Genomic DNA, 22515 nt, shown 5'->3' with positions numbered 1-22515 from the left:
GCCCTTGGATAAGACCCCGCCTTTAAACTCAAACACTAACAAACTTCAGAGTATTTTCGTCTTTTAGTATCCCCCCCACCACCACACACTGGGGCCCCGCCTTCTCGCTCCGGAATGGCTTCACAAAGGATTTGCAGACGTTTGGGAATTCCGCCTATAGCTCCTTTTTTTACCGACACTTGTGCGCTGGAATCGGCCCAGGATGACCAAGGATCCCACCCATCTCGGTTAATTTGACAACACAAAGGACTTCGCCGAACCCAAAAGAAACCGCCTACTATTCCAAATAAGGGTCGTCTCTCCATGTACGGCAAACAATCGGCTGGAGTGCCCTTTTCTCTTCCGTATCCCGTTTATATGATCGGGGAGACTGTGCTGCAAGTTACAGCGGTGCAATCATGGCGGAGCGAGTCCAGCAGCCCCCGGCCAAGCGGCTCTGCTGCAGGCCCGGCTACAACCCGGCATGCAGACAGGGGCAGCGGGCTGGAGGAGTACTGTGTGGCGGTCCGGGGTCCGCTCCAGGGGGATCGGGAAAAACACACAACCCCGAATCGCTGCTAGACATAGCGGCGCGGAGAGTCGCGGAGAAGTGGCCCTTCCAACGGGTGGAGGAACGGTTCGAACGTATTCCAGAACCCGTCCAGAGAAGGATCGTGTACTGGTCCTTTCCGAGGAGCGAAAAGGAGATCTGCATGTATTCTTCGTTCAACGCCGGAGGAGAAGAGAGTGGACCTAGCGGGGAAAATCATGAAGAGACTCAGCTGCCTTTCCTACGGGGTGTCACTCTGCTGGAGGGCGGCTGGGTGGACAACGTACTGCAAGTCGGTGAGTATCTATCGCTAGGCTACTATGAAATATGATGCTTGCCGGGGAATAACAGTTAGCTAACCCACGTTGGTATATCTGTCATGTGGGAGAGAGAATTGACATTATCTACCCGCATTCATTCCATGCTATTCTTTCATTTCCAGTGAAGGGGGCAGAGTAACGAACAGTTTTCCCTTTGTTTTTGCCCAGTGCGCATATAAAATTGCCCTGAGCCGTTCCCATTTGAACGCATAGCACTTTGTTCATATTTTCGTGATCGTTTGTCTTTTCAGCTTTCTGTCCACCTCCAATGGGTAACCAAACAAAAGCCCCTATATCTTTTCACCACTGGATACATTTTATATATGTAGAATGGTTGTGAGGGACAGCGCTTTAAAGCCACAGCGCTTCTATTTTGTTTGCCAAACACCTTTCGTGAGATGTAAGCTTTTTTTTCCTACTGCTTTTCAGCTTTCGTGGGAGATTTTTCCAAGCACGAGAAAATGAGTAGGCTATGAGATGGCACGAGCTAGTGTAGGCTATGCCATTGCCAATATCGCACAGTTATGCGTCCTATTCCATAATGCATTATTTGTAGGATATCGAGTCTAAATAAATATAGGCATTTAGCCTGCTGTGGCCTCAACCCTCCTGCCTCCCTTTACCAGAGCCATAATATTCCTGCATTCATCAGTGCAATAGGCTCAGCTGTCACTCTGCCTCCCCACCTTTGGAAACGCTTCAGCATTTTAATTTCATTACCCTCCCCAGTTCATCTGAATTCTAATGCAATCTGCAAACTTGATTACATATGCAGGATCTTTCCCCGTCCCTCCTCCCCTGGTTCTCTCCCTTCAGAAGGATCTGTATTTCTCCAGCTCTTTGGGTCTTGGATCATATGTTGTGCACAACAGTATCCCTCCACCAGCTCCTAGCTGTTTACCAGATTCCTTAGCATTAGTGCTTATTTGTGTGCTGCCTGCCATGTTAGCAAATGAGTGTTGGTTCAGATTTGGTGTGTGTGTGTGTGTGTGTGTGTGTGTGTGTGTGTGTGTGTGTGTGTGTGTGTGTGTGTGTGTGTGTGTGTGTGTGTGTGTGTGTGTGTGTGTAAAAGAGGGAGATGGATGGAAAGAGGAGTTTGTGTGTTGTCTGTCTCATTCCACATGCTAGCAGGGAGAGGGAGGATGACAGGTGAACCCTCAGCAGGAGGAGGGCCTGTTGTGCTGATTGCAATTTTCACCCCCAAATTTTTACAGGTAAAATAAAGTGATACATAAAAGATGCAATCTTCTCCCAGGGGATAGGCTGCCACAGGAGGAACGGCTTAAAAGCAGGGTGACATGGGAAGGAGGGGGCTGTCAACCGCTGGAGGATTTGTCCAAAGTGTGTGTGTGTGTGTGTGTGTGTGTGTGTGTGTGTACTATTGGGGTGTTGATAAAAGACAGTACATGAACAGAGTGAGAAGGCAGAGGTTGTTGTGTGTAAAAGCTAATCTAGTTGAATGAGTCTGTACTCTCCCCCTCTCCCCGGTGAACAGCTATAAAATGCTCCATATTTACTCGCCTAAGGCCAACTACCAGCCCCCTGGTCTCCTGATTATTTATCTGTTTCTCAAAGACATTAATCACCCCCCTGTACATCAATGCTGAGTCTGAAGAATAGACCAGGGGGAGGGATGGGGGATGCAGTATAAGGAGAGAATGGGTAGAAGAGATGGAGAGAGAGCGAGCCCCAGGACAGCAACACAATTAGACCCAACCAAATCATGACAAAACAAAAATGCTATATGGCATTGACTATGTACAGACTCAGTAACTATTTGCACATTGTTACAACACTGTATATATATAGCCATAATATGACATTTGAAATGTCTCTATCCTTTGGCGTTTTGAGTGTAGTGTTTACTGTAAAAAAAACAACAACTTTTGTTTTATCTATTTCACTTGCTTGAGAGAGAGAAATCCAGTGGCAGTCGCTGGACCCAGGTTTGAGTCCCTTTACTAGAGCCCTAATATACCTGCATTCATCAGTGCAATAGGATCAGCTGTCACTCTGCCCCCCCCCCCCCCCACACACAGCCATTGATTGATTGATTGGAGGCCACTTGTGTCAATTACATAACATTTCCCAGGAATTCCTACCTGCAGCAACACTAGTGGACAATGCTGGAAAGCCTGTAAAAGCACAGTGCCTCAAAGTGCCCCAAAACTCCTGGCCCTAATTATGAGCTATGGAGTGGATTATGACATCATGTTGCAGTTATCTGAAAGTAGTTGACTTCATGCTTTTGCTGTGTGCACGTGTGTGTGCCTCCTAGTAAACCATTTCTTAAGCATTTAAATGGCAGTAATGAGTGCACAAGCAGTAGTGTCATCAGTTTGCATTTCATCCCAATTTAGGCCTTCACATCGACTTCATATCGCCTATAAATCACCTTTGTTTATCAGCAGCATTGAGCTGAACGTTGGGCACTATGTCATGGGCACAGCACGGGGTAAATCACTCCAGAGAGAAAGATGGAGGAAGGTGGTGGGGGGGGACTAGCCTCATTAGCAGGTGAAAAAACAACAGTGACCTCTTAAGGCGTATGCATACTTAATAGTTCAGAAGAGTTTGTGCTTATATTATGATGACATTGTGACTTTTTTTTGTTAGGTTTGGACTTGGGTAATTTTTTTTATAAAAAAAATATTTTTTTGACTGTTCGGGCACAACATTTTTGTGCAAGATGAAGTTCGGATCTGAAGTCTACATCCCATCATCGGTGATTGGTCAACAGTAGGCATTCTTCTATAACGTCTTTGTTGTCATTCAACGAGATGACTCGTTTTCAGGCACATATTTTTATTTGACTATATCAAAATGAATGACAGATTTCTATTACTGCTGTTTTCTCGTTGTTCAAGCGAAGGTCGGTTTGGCTAGCAGAGTTCGGCTAGGTTTAGGGTTACTACTCACATGTGCATGAGAGGATGAGAATTGGCGTACGTGTTCATGGGTTTAAATGTCTCTGCCTGTGACTAAGACAGTGACATTGAGCATGTGTGTATTGAGAACACACAACCTCACTTCTCTGCTTCAGGTCTTCAGGGGCCTGCTTTGACATTTCAGGTATTGTCAAATCAAAGCCTTTTATCCGTCACATGCTTAGTCTACATGTGGTGTTTACGAACAGTGAAACGTTTACTTACTGCCCTTTCCCAGCAATGCAGAGAGAAGGAAAAATAAAGAAGTCATAGAAAAGTAACAACACGTGATAATAAAAGTAATTACATACACAATGAGTAACGATAACTTGGCTATAATGAGGACGTACCATGTTCAGGGGTACAAGGAAATGGAGGTAGATCCCTTCACTTTTTCCACATTTTGTAAGGTACCTTACAGGTCTTATTCAAAAATGGATGAAATTGTTTTAGTTTTTCCTCGCCCGTCTACACACAATGCACATAAAGACAAAGTGAAAACAGAGAATAAATAAATAAATAGAATAAATAAAATACGAAACGTCTAATTTTTGTAAGTATACACACCCCAGAGTTGATACATGTTAGAATAACCTTTGGCAGCGATGACAGCTCTGAGTCTATCTGGGTAAGTCTCTTAAGATCTTTGCACAAATATTTAATTCAAAACTGTGACTCTGCCACACAGGAACATTCACCATCTTCTTGGTAAGCAACTCCAGGGGAGATTTGGCCGTGTGTTTTAAGGTATTGTCCTGCTGAAAGGTGAATTCAGCTTCCAGTGTCTGGTGAAAAGCAGACTGAACCAGGTTTTCCTCTAGGATTTTGCTTGTGCTTAGCTCCAGTTACTTTTTTAAATCCAGAAACTCCTGAGTCCTTAACAAGTACAAGCATACCCATAACATGACGCTATTTTAACATGACACAGCTATTTTCAGGTCTCTCCAGAAACGTTAGATCAGGTTCAAGTCCGGGCTCTGGCTGGGGCCACTCAAGGACATTCAGAGACTTGTCCCAAAGCCACTCCTGTATTGTCTTGGCTGTGTGCTTAGGGTCATTGTCCTGTTGGAAGGCGAACCTTCGCCCCAGTCTGAGGTCCTAAGCACTCTGGAGCAGGTTTTCAACAAGGATCTCTCTGTACTTTGTGCCGTTCATCTTTCCCTCGATCCTGACTTGTCTCCCAGTCTCTGATGCTGAAAAACAGCCCCACAGCATGATGCTGCCACCACCATGCTTCACCGTAGGGATGGTGCCAGGTTTCCTCCAGATGTGACACTTGGCATTCAGGCCAAAGAGTTCCATCTTGGTTTCATCAGACCAGAGAATCTTGTTTCTCATGGTGTGAGAGTCCTTTAGGTGCCTTTTGGAAAACTCCAAGCGGGCTATCATGTGCCTTTTACTGAAGAGTTGCTTCAGTCTGGCTACTCTACCATAAAGCCACGACTCCGAGAAACAGGATATTACAGTTCTTCAGGTCCTGTTGATAAGATCGAGTTCCTCCAGTTTGTTCTCCATTGATTGAATGAAAGGTATTTAGTTCACAGAAGTGCATGATTTATGATCTGGAACTTAAATGTTGCATGACCATGTTGTCTTTGAGTCTCTCTGTGGCTCCATTTGGGCACTATGTAAGCAGAAAGCTCTAGGCCTCTACACTCTCCTGTTGTAGAGGAGCCTTTATTTCCTTATGGTTGATTCCATTATTTTTTCAGGTTAGTTATCTGAGCACAGTTTCTTTTAAAACAACCACCTGGCCTAAGGGTTGTTTAGATGTATCTCCTTCATGGCCACTTCTTAAAGTATGCTAACTGTTCAGTGAAATATTCTGTTAACTCATACCCAAATAATGTTGTTGACTCATCCATCCTATACTCATATTTGTGGCCAAAGCATACATTGGAGACAACCCACAAACCCCCACCTCAAACTTGTATCTGATGCCATCTTGCTGAGGAGGATCAGCTGACCAATCAGCAGTCTACTCGCATGAATATTTTTAATGACCGTTATACACCCAGACCATTCTGTTAACCCAGTAACCTGGTTAGCTTGTTGTGATTGGATTGGGCCCTGGGACCCCCTTTTCCCCTTGCCATGTGACCGACCCTAGGATCCTATCATCATAGAAACATGGCCGGGTCTGGGTTAGTGTAAACAACTGTCTTTCCAAAGGGAACATGAGCACACCAGAGACGGAAGAGGAAGCGAGACACCACACTCACCGTTCATTTTCTTTTTTCTGGTTCAATAATCGTAAATGAACTAAGTAGACCAGACCCAGCTGCTATAGCATTGTTGTCTATGGGATACACACACAGTTAAGTAGACCTGAACGCACTATTTCTTTTCATTAGTTCACTCAGGCCGTTTACAATCTTCATTCATCCATCATCTTTGGGAGCACCATCCAAGGCTAAGGAGTGTTTTAGGGAAAACCGGTATCCTACGACTCAGTTTCATTCGCATGGCTGACTGCATACAAGATGGGCTTCGTTTCAGCTGCTTTGTCATGGAAACACATTAACTGAGGTGGGAGCTTAAAGATAGGCAGAGGATACACAAAGGGTGTAGCCTAGTTCTGAAGAAGCTCACAAATATTTCAGCTGTATTCCAGCTTCCAGTTCCCAGTTCATATTCCCCTCCCCAACTTCCAGTAAAATGTATGCACACATGACTGTAAGTCGCTATGAATAAAAGCATCTGCTAAATGGCTATTATTATTATTATTTCTTTCCAGCCCTCAGCCCCTGTTCCCCTCCCCACCTTCCAGACCTCAGCTGTTGTCCCCCTCTCCACCTTCCATGTTCCAGCCCTCAGCTCCTCACCCTATAGCCTCAGGCCCAACTGTTATGGATCTTCCAGCCCTAACCACCAGTCATACAGCCCCCTTCTCCAGTTCCATTCTCCAGCCTCAGTCTTCAGCCCCAGCCTGTGGTGTTTTCCTGTCTCCAGTCTTGGCCCGTGGCTGGGTTGTGTCATGACTCTTTCCAAGAATCCGGTCTTCCCCAGAATGGCGCTCATATGCTCTCGTCTCAAACCAGAGGAGAGAGGGAGGGAACAAAGAGAAAAGAGAGATGGCTATAGCACCAATGACAAGACCCCATTTTAAATGTCCTCAATTTCATTTCATTACTTTTTTTACCAGTCTTCTCTCGATTTGGCAATAATAACAGTAGAGGAATGCCAAACTCAGCATTTGGCTCTATCTTTTTCTTGATAATTAATTCCTCTTTGCACCAATGTGCTGCTGCTGAAATAAGCACTAAGCTGGACCCTGCCCCCATCCTGCCTGGATCCCGTTTCTGTGTGTGTGCGTTCGGGCCCCCATCCTGCCTGGATCCCGTTTCTGTGTGTGTGCGTTCGGGCCCCCATCCGTGCCTCAGTCTGTAAGTAAAGTGGTTGATGGTTATCCTACCTGCTGTCGTTACTGATTTGAGAACGAACATCTCTATCTGCCCAAAAACAAACATGGCGAGTGACCACCGGGGCCACTGGAGGGCTGGGTGGTGTGAAGGTTTCTCCCTGTCCCTATCTGAACCACAACTGGTTTGGGTTGTTTACGGCTCAACGGTTACTGTTGTGTTTGGAGAATTTTATGCAAATCTGAAATAATTTGATATGTTGTTAAAGGTAGGCAAAATTGTAAATATGGCTGTGTGTGTGTTTCAGCCTGGATAGAGTCTAGGCATTCTAAAGATGAGGGTGGATGGCATTCCTGTCAATCTTCGTCCTCATCCTATCTTGTTTCCATTCACACACACACACACACACACACACACACACACACACACACACACACTTGTCTCATAGCCTTGGGGCGCCAGGCAAGTTACTTAGTTTTGTTTGGCCCCTCAGAATGAACAGTTTACCTGGCGATGACCCCTCACACACACTCAAGGGGTGGAGGTGTTCACTCACTCTCCTCCTCCACGGAGCTGGCCTCAGTCTGACCTCATCACTTGACCCCTCGGGAATATCTGTTAATAGAAGCTCATGTCTTCCAGTTTCCCTCCAGTAAGCATGTAAATAGAAGCTCATGTCTTCCAGTTTCCCTCCAGTAAGCATGTAAATAGAAGCTCATGTCTTCCAGTTTCCCTCCAGTAAGTAAGCATGTAAATAGAAGCTCATGTCTTCCAGTTTCCCTCCAGTAAGTAAGCATGTAAATAGAAGCTCATGTCTTCCAGTTTCCCTCCAGTAAGTAAGCATGTAAATAGAAGCTCATGTCTTCCAGTTTCCCTCCAGTAAGCAAGCATGTAAATAGAAGCTCATGTCTTCCAGTTTCCCTCCAGTAAGTAAGCATGTAAATAGAAGCTCATGTCTTCCAGTTTCCCTCCAGTAAGTAAGCATGTAAATAGAAGCTCATGTCTTCCAGTTTCCCTCCAGTAAGTAAGCATGTAAATAGAAGCTCATGTCTTCCAGTTTCCCTCCAGTAAGTAAGCATGTAAATAGAAGCTCATGTCTTCCAGTTTCCCTCCAGTAAGTAAGCATGTAAATAGAAGCTCATGTCTTCCAGTTTCCCTCCAGTAAGTAAGCATGTAAATAGAAGCTCATGTCTTCCAGTTTCCCTCCAGTAAGTAAGCATGTAAATAGAAGCTCATGTCTTCCAGTTTCCCTCCAGTAAGTAAGCATGTAAATAGAAGCTCATGTCTTCCAGTTTCCCTCCAGTAAGTAAGCATGTAAATAGAAGCTCATGTCTTCCAGTTTCCCTCCAGTAAGTAAGCATGTAAATAGAAGCTCATGTCTTCCAGTTTCCCTCCAGTAAGTAAGCATGTAAATAGAAGCTCATGTCTTCCAGTTTCCCTCCAGTAAGCATGTAAATAGAAGCTCATGTCTTCCAGTTTCCCTCCAGTAAGTAAGCATGTAAATAGAAGCTCATGTCTTCCAGTTTCCCTCCAGTAAGTAAGCATGTAAATAGAAGCTCATGTCTTCAAGTTTCCCTCCAGTAAGTAAGCATGTAAATAGAAGCTCATGTCTTCCAGTTTCCCTCCAGTAAGTAAGCATGTAAATAGAAGCTCATGTCTTCCAGTTTCCCTCCAGTAAGCAAGCATGTAAATAGAAGCTCATGTCTTCCAGTTTCCCTCCAGTAAGCAAGCATGTAAATAGAAGCTCATGTCTTCCAGTTTCCCTCCAGTAAGTAAGCATGTAAATAGAAGCTCATGTCTTCCAGTTTCCCTCCAGTAAGTAAGCATGTAAATAGAAGCTCATGTCTTCCAGTTTCCCTCCAGTAAGCATGTAAATAGAAGCTCATGTCTTCCAGTTTCCCTCCAGTAAGTAAGCATGTAAATAGAAGCTCATATTTTTCTCCATTTACATTTGACATTTGAGTCATTTAGGAGACGCACATATCACAGTTATAGTAAATACATTTCCCTCAAAGTAGCAATCAGCAAAGTCAAAGCTAGTTACCCTCCTGTAATGTTAATAGAAGCTCATATCTTATTTACGCTCATCCATCTAGAATGGAAATACACTGTAGGCCTTTCTACTTCCTGTGTCCGTGAGGCTCCCACAGGAAACTCTGCTCTAGTACCATGAGCAAGACCTGACCTGGGGCTCTTTGCTCTCTGAACCACACCATTCCTATCCAAAGCAACATTCAGTGGTGGGGAGTGGGGGACACCAGTGGCCATATTTGTTACAGGCTACAATTTGGAATGCTTGATTAGCATAATTGATGCATGTATCTAGATATGGGCTGTGTTTGTCTGATGTGGCCCATTCTGGCCTGCATGTTCCCCTAAGCAGCAGAACCCAGTCAGGCCCTCCTCCCAGCAGAACCCAGTCAGGCCCTCCTCCCAGCAGAACCCAGTCAGGCCCTCCTCCCAGCAGAACCCAGTCAGGCCCTCCTCCCAGCAGAACCCAGTCAGGCCCTCCTCCCAGCCTCCGCAGGGCTCTGTACTGAGACACGTGTAATCCAGGGAGTGATGGGTAATGGCCTTCTCTCTGACTTACAGTCAGTCTATTGGACTGGATAGATGGCAGACACGCCTATAAAAACAAAAGAAAGCAAAGAGAGAGAGAGGGAGGGAGCGGTCGATCGATAGAGTAGGGACACGTCTCCTAATAAAGATTTATTCCTTTTTTCATTCGCTCCTTTCGCCCTGGCCGGGAGGGGGAGGAGAGACTGTGATTACCAGCTTGCCCCTGGTGTGAATGTGTGTGCACTTTGCAGTTAACATGTCTCTGTGTGTATTGTGTGTGTCTGCTGGTGTGTGTTGCGTTTGCATGTGTGCGTCTCTCTCCAGTGAATATGGAGGATAAAAGCATTCTCCATAGTCCTACAGGCAGTAGCAGCAGCTGTGTCTGTCCCCTGTGTTTGTGTCAGTTAATATTTAGTTAATCTCTGGTCTGGGACCTGCAGGATCGAGCGGAGCTCTTGGTCCACTATCCATCTCCCAATGATCTATATTCCACACCCTCCCTCCGCCATCAACCCCCACATAGAGAGAGAGAGGGAGAGAAGAGGACCAGGGGAGCGATGGGGATAGAGGCTGGGAGACCAGGGGTTTATTTGTGGAGGAAGGGGGGGGGGGGGGGGGGGGGATGGAGTGGGAGGAGAGTTGGAATGAGGAAGGGGTTAATTTGTGAAGGGGAGGAGGGGTTAGTTTGTGAAGGAGAGGAGGAGGGGTTAGTTTGTGAAGGAGAGGTGGAGGGGTTAGTTTGTGGAGGGGTTAGTTTGTGAAGGAGAGGTGGAGGGGTTAGTTTGTGAAGGAGAGGTGGAGGGGTTAGTTTGTGAAGGAGGGGTTAGTTTGTGAAGGAGAGGTGGAGGGGTTAGTTTGTGAAGGAGAGGTGGAGGGGTTAGTTTGTGAAGGAGGGGTTAGTTTGTGAAGGAGAGGTGGAGGGGTTAGTTTAAAGGAGAGATGGAGGGGTTAGTTTAAAGGAGAGATGGAGGGGTTAGTTTGTGAAGGAGAGGTGGAGGGGTTAGTTTGTGAAGGAGAGGTGGAGGGGTTAGTTTGAGAAGGAAGAGGGTCTGTGTGCACCCTCTGCATATGCCAATCAAGGGGAGGGGTGTGTGTGTGTGTCCTTCCCTCATGCACTATTTCCCTCACTATAGCCTATTATCTCATTGATATGCAGTGTGTAGTTATGACTGTCCACCTGCAGCTCATTGATATGCAGTGTGTAGTTATGACTGTCCACCTGCAGCTCATTGATATGCAGTGTGTAGTTATGACTGTCCACCTGCAGCTCATTGATATGCAGTGTGTAGTTATGACTGTCCACCTGCAGCTCATTGATATGCAGTGTGTAGTTATGACTGTCCACCTGCAGCGGCTCAGAACTGCTGACTCAATTGAACACACAGACAAATGCTTTTATCACATTGACTTGCTCATCTGAATGGATGTATAATAGCCTGGAAAGTGATTTTTCTCCCAGCAGCAGCTTGTCCTGTGGCAAAACGTCAACCACTCTCCTCGTCTTCAAATCTCATCTCAACACTTTTCTAGAAACAAGGCCAGTATACATGCTGCTCTGCCTTAATTACACACCCTTTCAACTCTCTCTCTCTCTCTCCACCTGTTCGGGAGCTCAGTGTGTCATGACTACAGGCCTAATGAATAGCTTTACTGCTGCAGAGCCACAACTGGCTTGGGGCCCCTGGTTCTGCCCCAGCCTCCTCCCGTTCCCAGCCCCCTCTCGTTCCCAGCCCCCTCCCTCCTCTCCTGGCCCCTTGCCTTGGCTCCAGCCATAGTCCTGCCTCAGCTGAGCGTTTGGCTCTATAGCTCTGGTTCTCTCTGGCCTCCACTTTCACCCCTCAACCACACTCTAGCTCCCTCACACACACATGCATGCACGCTGCACGTACTCATGCAGGAAATGATAATTTCCATGTAAAAAGACCAATGAGCACCAACGTGAAGTTCGTAGGTGCATGTCAAACTGGGTGTCAAATGAAAGATACAAATAAATATATTAAGACATATTAAAAAAAAATCATCCATCCTGAAAAATTGGAATGAACAAAGGCTTTAATTTCTTGTCAAACAGATGGAAAATGGGTCTCTGTCACGGTCGTCATAATGAGGAGACCAAGGCGCAGCGTGGTAAGCGTACATACATACTTATTTAATGAAAGAACGAATACTGAACAAAACGAACCGTGAAGCTAATCTGGCTAGTGCAGAACAGGCAACTAAACATAGTTTGTGGGTTGTTATTCTATCCAAGGAATATGGCTACCTAAATATGGTCCCCAATCAGAGACAACGATAAACAGCTGCCTCTGGTTCTTAATCAAATTAGGCAACCATAGACATATAAACACCTAGACGAGAAAAACCCCATGACATACAAAAACCCCTAGACAATGCAAAAGCTAAACAAACCACCCTCGTCACACCCTGACCTAGCCAAAATAATAAAGAAAACAAAGATAACTAAGGTCAGGGTGTGACAACTCCCCCCCCCCTCCCCCTCCCAAAAGGTGCGGACTCCCGGCCGCAAACCTAAACCGATAATGGAGGGTCTGTGTGGGCATCAAACCTCTGTGGAGGCCCTGGTTTTGGACGCCGCCTCCCTTCTTTACACAGAGTCAGCTCTTGTAGCACTGACCCGTGGATCATCACCGGACTGGGGACCGTCGCTGGAGACCCCGGACTGGGGACCCCGGACTGGAGACCCCGGACTGGGGACCCCGGACTGGAGACCCCGGACTGGGGACCGCCGCTGGAGGCCCCGGGCTGGGGACCGCCGCTGGAGGCCCCGGGCTGGGGACCGCCGCTGGAGGCCCCGGGCTGGGGACCGCCGCTGGAGACCCAGGGCTGGGGACCGTCGCTGGAGACCCCGGACTGGAGGCCCCGGACTGGGGACCGTCCCTGGAGACCCTGGACTGGAGGCCCCGGACTGGGGACCGTCGCTGGAGGCCCCGGGCTGGGGACCGTCGCTGGGGACCGTCGCTGGAGGCCCCGGGCTGGGGACCCCGGGCTGGGGACCGTCGCTGGAGACCCCGGACTGGGGACCGTTGCTGGAGGCCCCGGGCTGGGGACCGTCGTTGGAGGTTCCGGTGACAGTACCCAATCCAGAGCTTCCGGCGTCAGTTCACAGTCCGGAGCCTCAAACGACGGTCACCAGCCCGGGGTCTCCAGCGACGGTCCCCAGTTGGTCTCCTCTTTATGACAACCGTGACAACCGTCTCAAAACATCTACCAGAAAAAGTCTTCGGTATTAGAAATACATCAGAACACAATAAGGCAAGACCCCTGCCAACAAATATCAACACTTTTATTTAATTTTGGAGAAAATATTTGCGTTCTATAAGTTTAAGAAACATTGTATTGTGTCAATTCCATTCCCAAAACCCACATCTTGAAGTTATTTTCTGATTTCTCTTCTTCAAGAGGACGGATGTAATGAACGTTCACAGAAGTAACAAGTAACGGTACACCTATTAATTAGTTATGGTAGGGATCGGCGACAGGTGGGCCAAAATTATCTCACAAGTGTTTTTAGTAATAATTTACACACACACACACACACACACACACCATTTTCACAAGTGTTTTTTTCATCATGTGATTGTGTCTCAATGTAATCAAGCTATGAAATTATTGTTATTTTCAAATACAATCTATTTTTGGCCTTTCATTTTTTAGGGGTTCAATTTGCAGTGTACAAATTATTATAATTATGGTCGACCATCTGCTCTGACATAAATCAGAATGTAGTTGCCTACACCTGCATTTGTTTTGTTTATTAATTATTGATTAAAACTCTTCTGTTATTGGTAACAGAATTTTGAAAAAACGTTAACTGAATTTCTGCAATTGACTTCGCTACAAAGGGCTACTGTCCTCCCTTCCACTGGCATACTGTTATGTTCAGTACTACTGTCCTCCCTTCCACTAACATACTGTTATGTTCAGTACTACTGTCCTCCCTTCCACTAACATACTGTTATGTTCAGTACTACTGTCCTCCCTTCCACTAACATACTGTTATGTTCAGTACTACTGTCCTCCCTTCCACTAACATACTGTTATGTTCAGTACTACTGTCCTCCCTTCCACTAACATACTGTTATGTTCAGTACTACTGTCCTCCCTTCCACTGGCATACTGTTATGTTCAGTACTACTGTCCTCCCTTCCACTAACATACTGTTATGTTCAGTACTACTGTCCTCCCTTCCACTGGCATACTGTTATGTTCAGTACTACTGTCCTCCCTTCCACTGGCATACTGTTATGTTCAGTACTACTGTCCTCCCTTCCACTAACATACTGTTATGTTCAGTACTACTGTCCTCCCTTCCACTGGCATACTGTTATGTTCAGTACTACTGTCCTCCCTTCCACTGGCATACTGTTATGTTCAGTACTACTGTCCTCCCTTCCACTACCATACTGTTATGTTCAGTACTACTGTCCTCCCTTCCACTACCATACTGTTATGTTCAGTACTACTGTCCTCCCTTCCACTGGCATACTGTTATGTTCAGTACTACTGTCCTCCCTTCCACTAACATACTGTTATGTTCAGTACTACTGTCCTCCCTTCCACTACCATACTGTTATGTTCAGTACTACTGTCCTCCCTTCCACTACCATACTGTTATGTTCAGTACTACTGTCCTCCCTTCCACTACCATACTGTTATGTTCAGTACTACTGTCCTCCCTTCCACTAACATACTGTTATGTTCAGTACTACTGTCCTCCCTTCCACTACCATACTGTTATGTTCAGTACTACTGTCCTCCCTTCCACTAACATACTGTTATGTTCAGTACTACTGTCCTCCCTTCCACTACCATACTGTTATGTTCAGTACTACTGTCCTCCCTTCCACTAACATACTGTTATGTTCAGTACTACTGTCCTCCCTTCCACTACCATACTGTTATGTTCAGTACTACTGTCCTCCCTTCCACTGGCATACTGTTATGTTCAGTACTACTGTCCTCCCTTCCACTGGCATACTATTATGTTCAGTACTACTGTCCTCCCTTCCACTGGCATACTGTTATGTTCAGTACTACTGTCCTCCCTTCCACTAACATACTGTTATGTTCAGTACTACTGTCCTCCCTTCCACTAACATACTGTTATGTTCAGTACTACTGTCCTCCCTTCCACTAACATACTGTTATGTTCAGTACTACTGTCCTCCCTTCCACTAACATACTGTTATGTTCAGTACTACTGTCCTCCCTTCCACTAACATACTGTTATGTTCAGTACTACTGTCCTCCCTTCCACTTGCATACTGTTATGTTCAGCTCATAGTGTCTCCTGCTACTGTCCTCCCTTCCACTAACATACTGTTATGTTCAGTGCTACTGTCCTCCCTTCCACTGGCATACTGTTATGTTCAGCTCATAGTGTCTCCTGCTACTGTCCTCCCTTCCACTAACATACTGTTATGTTCAGTACTACTGTCCTCCCTTCCACTAACATACTGTTATGTTCAGTACTACTGTCCTCCCTTCCACTGGCATACTGTTATGTTCAGCTCATAGTGTCTCCTGCTACTGTCCTCCCTTCCACTAACATACTGTTATGTTCAGTACTACTGTCCTCCCTTCCACTAACATACTGTTATGTTCAGTACTACTGTCCTCCCTTCCACTAACATACTGTTATGTTCAGTACTACTGTCCTCCCTTCCACTAACATACTGTAATGTTCAGTACTACTGTCCTCCCTTCCACTAACATACTGTTATGTCCAGTACTACTGTCCTCCCTTCCACCAACATACTGTTATGTTCAGCTGATAACTGTTTACTTTCTCCTTCTGTCATCTGGACAACCCCTCCCTTTCTTCTCTCTTTCTCTCCAATGAATGTCACCCAGCTCTTACTGACACCGGACGTCCATGGATGTTTGGTCAGTCTGCAGGCGTCGAGGCCGGCCTTCATTTGGCCCAATGATTGGTTCAGAAGTTTGTATATTACATTACAGTAGAGTATAGTCAGCACAATTCCGTTATCCTGGAATTGCCCGCCCACACTCACACACACACACACACACACTACCTCTCCCTTGCTTTGCCCCTGCCATAGCCCAGCCCGGTCTCTCTCTCTGGCTGACTGCTATCTCTAGCCCTGGCTCAACTTCAGCCTCCCATTGCCTGGCTCCCAGACCCTGTCCTGCTCCAGCCCTATAGAGCTAGGGTTCCCAATTGTTTTCACTCAGGCCCACCTTCCCACATTGGGGAACATCTCACGCCCCATGTCTATTTCTATGGGCACAAGCACTGTTCATGACACAAACTGTTCACACCCCTCTTGTTGGTGGAGAGAAGCTTTAAACCTGCTAAATTATTTCCTGCAATTTTACACATTTTGTCATGGGGTGCAGAGAACAGTTTTGCAGTTTTGAAGCTAATTTTCTTGCAATTCTATACTTGACTCAGACATTACAACAAAATGTATAGGCTAAAAAAACTTTCAAAATGTTTTTTTGCTGGGCCAGTTGATCTGGACATTTCTGACAAGTTCTAGAAAGGTTCTCGATAGCGAGAGGGGCCCCTACAGAGGCTTATCTCCATAACACAAGTTTGGTGTAGTGTAAAGATCTGAAATAACACAACCCCTCTCGCTCTAGTGTCTAGTGGGCTGTTTCTTTAGTCTAAACCCCTGATTGACTCATATGGGATGGTTTGGCGTTACTAATGGACAGTTAGCTTCACCCAAAGCCACTCTGGTCTTCCTACCTGTTTTACAAGTCTCTTTCCCCCCCCATCTCAGTAAGAGCAGGTAGCAGACACCTGTCTGCATGGTGGTAGTGTGTTTGGGTTTAGTCCCAGACTGTGTTCTTTTTTCACCCACTAACTGTTGTGTTAACATTGAGGCAGGGAGGCTCAATTGGAAGGTTGGGGCCGGGATTCGATCCCGGGTCAAGTCGTACCGAAGATTTAAAAAGTGGGGGACGCGATGCCTCTGCTTGGGACTCAACATGAAGGAGATGGATTGGGGGTAAGACCCAGACTATCATCCTGTCCAGGGTGTGCACTTGTACAATCTGCCTCACACTAGCCTACATAAACAGGAGATGGGCTCCTGCCCTATGGGCCGTTGTGGCTGGGACTTACTAGAGAAGCAGGGTTGGACCCAGATTGATTGCGTTCTGTAATTGTTACTCAGCTGTATGAACAGCATGGTAAATCATGCTTTATGCAGTGCTGCCTCTCAACACCATAACTAATATAGACAACCGTCCCCCCACCCTGACCCCACACACAGCCTGTTCTGCCTGTCTCCCCCACACACAGCCTGTTCTGCCTGTCTCCCCCCCCACCCTGACCCCACACACAGCCTGTTCTGCCTGTCCCCCCCCCCCCCCCCCCCCACCCTGACCCCACACACAGCCTGTTCTGCCTGTCTCCCCCCACCCTAACCCCACACACAGCCTGTTCTGCCTGTCTCCCCCACACACAGCCTGTTCTGCCTGTCTCCCCCCACCCTAACCCCACACACAGCCTGTTCTGCCAGTCTTCCCCCCCACCCTGACCCCACACACAGCCTGTTCTACCTGTCTCCCCCCCACCCTGACCCCACACACAGCCTGTTCTGCCTGTCTCCCCCCCCACCCTGACCCACACAGCCTGTTCTCCCCCCTCCACCCTGACCCACACAGCCTGTTCTGCCTGTCTCCCCCCCACCCTGACCCCACACACAGCCTGTTCTACCTGTCTCCCCCCCACCCTGACCCCACACACTAACACACAGAGAGAATAATACATATGATGTGACATATGATTGACAGCAGGGGAGGTTTGGAAATGCATGCGCGCGCGCACACACACACACACACACACACTCTTTGGGAATGAAACATGTGAAATACGATTGACGGTGGGAGAGGTAGGGAAACACAATGGCCAGGAATAGTGGGCCTTGTCACTTCCCGAGGCAAGCCAGACCAGGGGCTTGAGTTTGATGGTTGCCCAGGAGGGGGAGTGCCTTTATTCCCCATCGCTGTCTGTCAGACTGGAGGATGCTGTGACGAGGCCCATCCAGGCCTCAGTGGGAGACGTGTACCACGTAAGACACCTGTCGGTGTTTCTCTGTGTGTTTGACAGCCCACTGTAAGACTCGTCAACGGCAGCAGGACACATCAAACCGTATTACTGACACATGAAGGAAGGTTCAGAGACACCCATAGCTGTGACACACAGGAAGTTAGTGGCACCTTAATTGAGGATGACTGGCTCATTGTATGCCTGGAGCAGAATGAGTGGAATGGTATCATATACATAAAACACATGGCTGTGTAGCATATTTTTATTTATTTCATTTAACAAGGTAAGCCAGTTGAGAACAAGTTCTCATTTACAACTGCGACCTGGCCAAGATAAAGCAAAGCAGTGCGACACAAACAGAGTTACACATGTGATAAACAAATGTACAGTCAATAACAATAGTAAAAATCTATATACGGTGTGTGCAAATGTCGTAAGATTAGGGAGTTAGATAGGCCATAGTGGCTAAATAATTACAATTTAGGAATTAAACATTGGAGTGATAGATGTGCAGAAGATGAATGTGCAAGTAGAACTACTAGGGTGCAAACGAGCGCAATGATATGTAAGCTGCTCGGATAGCTGATGCTTAAAGTTAGTGAGGAAGATATGACTCCACTTCAGTCATTTTTGCAGTTCGTTCCAGTCATTGGCAGCAGAGAACTAGAATGAAAGACAGCCAAAGGAGGAGTTGGCTTTGGGGATGACCAGTGAAATATATCTGCTGGAGTGCGTGCTACGGGTGGGTGCTGCTATGGTGACCAGTGAGCTAGGGCGGCGGGGCTTTACCTAGCAAAGACTTATAGATTACCTGGAGCCAGTGGGTTAGGCGACGAATATGAAGCGAGGGCCAGCCAACGAGAGCATACAGGTTGCAGTGGTGGGTAGTATATGGGGCTTAGGTGACGAAACGGATGGCACTGAGAGAGACTGCATCCAATTTGCTGAGTGTTGGAGGCTATTTTGTAAATGACATCAGCTTAGTCAAGAGGGTATGTTTGGCAGCATGAGTGAAGGATGCTTTGTTGTGAAATAGGAAGCCGATTCTAGATTTAATTTTGGATTGGAGATGCTTAAGGTGAGTCTGGAAGGAGAGCTTACAGTCTAACCAGACACCTAGAATATGTGGACAACGACAAACACCTAGGTCAGAACCGTCCAGAGTAGTGATGCTCGGCGGGCGGGCGCAGGCAGCGATTGGTTGAAGAGCATAAATTTAGTTTTACTTGCATTTAAGAGCAGTTGGAGGCCACGGAAGGAGAGTTGTATGGCATTGAAGCTCGTCTGGAGGTTAGTTAAAAGAAGGGCCAGATGTATACAGAATGGTGTCGTCTGTGTAGAGGTGGATCAGAGAATCACCAGCAGCAAGAGCAACATCATTGATGTATACAGAGAAAAGAGCCGGCCCAAGAATTGAACCCTGTGGCACCCCCATAGAGACTGCCAGAGGTCCGGACAACAGGCCCTCCGATTTGACACACTGAAATCCAGGTCGATGAATACGGCTGCACAGTATTGTCTTTTATCGATGGCGGTTGTGATATTGTTTAGGACCTTGAGCGTGGCTGAGGTGCACCCATGACCCGCTCGGAAACCAGATTGCATAGTGGGAAGGTACAGAGGGATTCAAAATGGTCGGTGATCGGTTTGTTCACTTAGAAAGGCAAGGCAGGATGGATATAGGTCTGTAACAGTTTTGGTCTCGAGTGTCTTCCCCCTTTGAAGAGGGGGATGACCGCAGCAGCTTTCCAATCTTTGGGGACCTCAGACGATATGAAAGAGAGGTCGAACAGGCTAGGAATAGGGTTTGCAAGAATTGTGGCGGATCATTTTAGAAAGAGAGGGTCCAGATTGTCTAGCCCAGCGTGGGGTTGTGTAGCGTGGGGTTGTGTAGCGTGTGTAGTATATGGTTGTGTAGTGTGGGGTTGTGTAGCGTGGGGCTGTGTAGTATATGATTGTGTAGTGTGGGGTTGTATAGCGTGGGGTTGTGTAGTATACGGTTGTGTAGCGTTGGGTTGTGTAGTATATGGTTGTGTACCCTGGGGTTGTGTAGTGTGTGTAGTATATGGTTGTGTAGCGTGGGGTTGTGTATCGTTGGGTTGTGTAGTGTGGGGTTGTGTAGCGTGGGGTTGTGTAGTATATGGTTGTAGGGTTGTGTAGCGTGGGGTTGTGTATCGTTGGGTTGTGTAGTGTGGGGTTGTGTAGCGTGGGGTTGTGTAGTATATGGTTGTAGGGTTGTGTAGCGTGGGGTGGTGTGGGGTTGTGTAGTGTGGGGTTGTGTAGTATATGGTTGTAGGGTTGTGTAGCATGTGTAGTATAGGGTTGTGTAGCGTGGGGTTGTGTAGTATATGGTTGTAGGGTTGTGTAGCGTGGGGTGGTGTGGGGTTGTGTAGTGTGGGGTTGTGTAGTATATGGTTGTAGGGTTGTGTAGCGTGGGGTGGTGTGGGGTTGTGTAGTGTGGGGTTGTGTAGTATATGGTGGTGTGGGGTTGTGTAGTATATTGTTGTGTAGCGTGGGGTTGTGTAGCATGTGTAGTATAGGGTTGTGTAGCGTGGGGTTGTGTAGTATATGCCAAACTTTATAGTCTATTGTTTTATTGTTTTTTTACTTTTTAAACAATAATTGTCCACCTCACTGTTCAGCTGTCAGAGATTTGTGTACTAAATCTATCAGGGTATGTATATGTAGCATGAGTAGTACTATAGGCTTAGTCCACTGTTTGATATGATCATGTAAAAATGCATCTAAAGGAAGAGAAGCTGGGCCTAGACCCAGACAGACAGAGATGCTGGTGGTATGCTATGACAACATGCATTTTTTGTAAATCCTTGTCAGATAGGCTACTGAGTCTGATTTACAGATGTAGGCGTGCGGAAGGATTCATTATATAGATAAGCATTATATTGTCCATTTATAGGAGTAACTCTGGTAGGCCTGACACATTCTTCCTGACCTCAAGGTCAACTGACAGTTGGAGCACCAGTGCTCGTGTCTTCATGTCGTAGGCCTGCAGTTTGCATGTTTTATATATGACCATATGTCCATGAGTTTTATTGTCCATTATTGAAAATGTCATTATTTTCAATTACCTCTTGCAACTTATTCAACTCTTTACTTTTTTCAAAACAGCCACCAGTTTTGTGCTAAAACATTTAGAACAAAGACATAGTCAAAAAAACTTTACAAAACAAATAGGAAGGACATTTCAAGCTGAACCCCTCATATTAAGCACCAATGGTATTCATTACGTTTATGGTTTATATTTAGGAGAATGTTTTACAGCTTTGTCGTTCAATTTTGTATTTTAAACCCATCTTATTTGATTGTGTGGCTTCATCACATGTAAATATATAACAGAGGGCCAGAGATAATTAGACACCTGTGATAATCTGAAGAACCCAAAAAGGCCACTCGATTTCTTGTGATAAAATCCTTGAAAGGTACCAAAATTCTGGTTGTTTACTGGTAAACTTCGAAAGTTACCGGTAATATACCCTTCTGTTGTAACCCTAGTTCTTGTACAGTAACACTGATAATTAGATATTCATTCTCAGTACAACATTTGTTTTTGGACAACTTTTGGAGTCCCACTTTCCTTTGAACATTTCAAACCAGGCACTGACGGCGCTGACAATGACAACCAATCAAACCTGTCGGACTTCGTAGCCTTCACTGCTCTGCCGTTTATTAACTACGACGCAGAACAACCTCCTACCTGATGTATGGATTCTTCAAAATGCCTGTACCCCCCCACTCCCCCCCACACACACACAAAGTGATGACGAAAACAACCAAACAGAAAGGGGGGAGGAGGAGAGAGCGGGAAGGAAGGGAAAGGAGAGGCAAATAGTTAGGCCTAAAACTGTTGTAACTGAACCTGATGAATGAAAACAAAGCTGTGATGCAGTGTGTTTGTGATCAGAGTGTATTGGGCAGAGAAAGTATATTGGGCAGAGAAAGTGTATTGGGCAGAGAAAGTGTATTGGGCAGAGAAAGTGTATTGGCTGAAGGTTGATGTTAAGAACTTTCCTGCTTGTGTTGACTTGTGTGACTTGTGTGACTTGTGTGACTTGTGTTGAATTGTGTGACTTGTCAGAACTTGGGGTTTAGGGAGTGTTTGTGTATGCATACGTATGTACGTGTGCGTTAGGGCTAGGTGATATATCGAATGTATTTTTTTGTGCGAATGTCCAAATGTCTATCACAGAATCAAGTTTTTATTTACATTTTTTTTTGCGTTTGTCTGCTTGTTCTAATGTTGTCTTTTTGGTCTCGTCTCCTTCTGTGCTCTGTGCACCTTCCCATTTCCACTACACATCTATATATAATGACGAGATCCTCATGTCTCCACCCTAACAATGGGGGGAGTCGTGCCTCTCGGACAAGTGGATTCAACTCGCTGTTTCAGGTGTGGTCCAACAGAATGGGTCATATGGAGACAGAAATACAGAGACATTATTTAACTGTAGAGGACAAGTTAACCTTTCTAATGATACTCCTCAAACTGCACACAGAGCAGACACAACTAAAACAGGAGTATCAATGAATAGGCTTTGGTGGTATACCGTATATAGCGTTTACCAGGGTATTTGGAAATAGCCACGGGATGGTTTTTCAATACCGTCAACTATATATTTGCAGTTTTTCAATAAATGTAAATATGTTTTGTTACCTTTTTTAAGTTATTACCTGCAGGCAACTTGTGCAATACCTCAGGAGATAAAGATCGCATTCTTCATTTCACCTGTCACATTATTTTAAATGATGAAGCTTA

At 46.1% G+C, this 22515-nt stretch overlaps 1 protein-coding gene across 3 annotated transcripts in view; it reads left to right on the top strand.

Moving 5' to 3' along the window:
- LOC110536299 (zinc finger SWIM domain-containing protein 6) overlaps positions 1-22515 on the top strand; it is an 88095-nt gene continuing 65580 nt past the window's right edge. For 2 of the 3 annotated variants that reach the window (XR_005034728.1, XM_036936212.1), the window contains exon 1: positions 2-825. Coding sequence is in view for 2 of the 3 variants with exons in the window: in XM_036936212.1 (XP_036792107.1) it covers positions 399-825 (427 nt within the window). In the remaining variant the exon portion in view is untranslated. Of the gene's footprint in view, positions 826-22515 lie in introns of all 3 variants that reach the window. The other variant, XM_036936213.1, reaches the window with a different exon arrangement.

The sequence above is a fragment of the Oncorhynchus mykiss genome, chromosome 11 (genome assembly GCF_013265735.2).
Source record: "Oncorhynchus mykiss isolate Arlee chromosome 11, USDA_OmykA_1.1, whole genome shotgun sequence".
NCBI classification, from domain to species: Eukaryota; Metazoa; Chordata; class Actinopteri; order Salmoniformes; family Salmonidae; genus Oncorhynchus; species Oncorhynchus mykiss.
The sequence above is the reverse complement of the archived record's forward strand: the minus strand, read 5'-3'. Positions and strand labels throughout refer to the sequence as shown.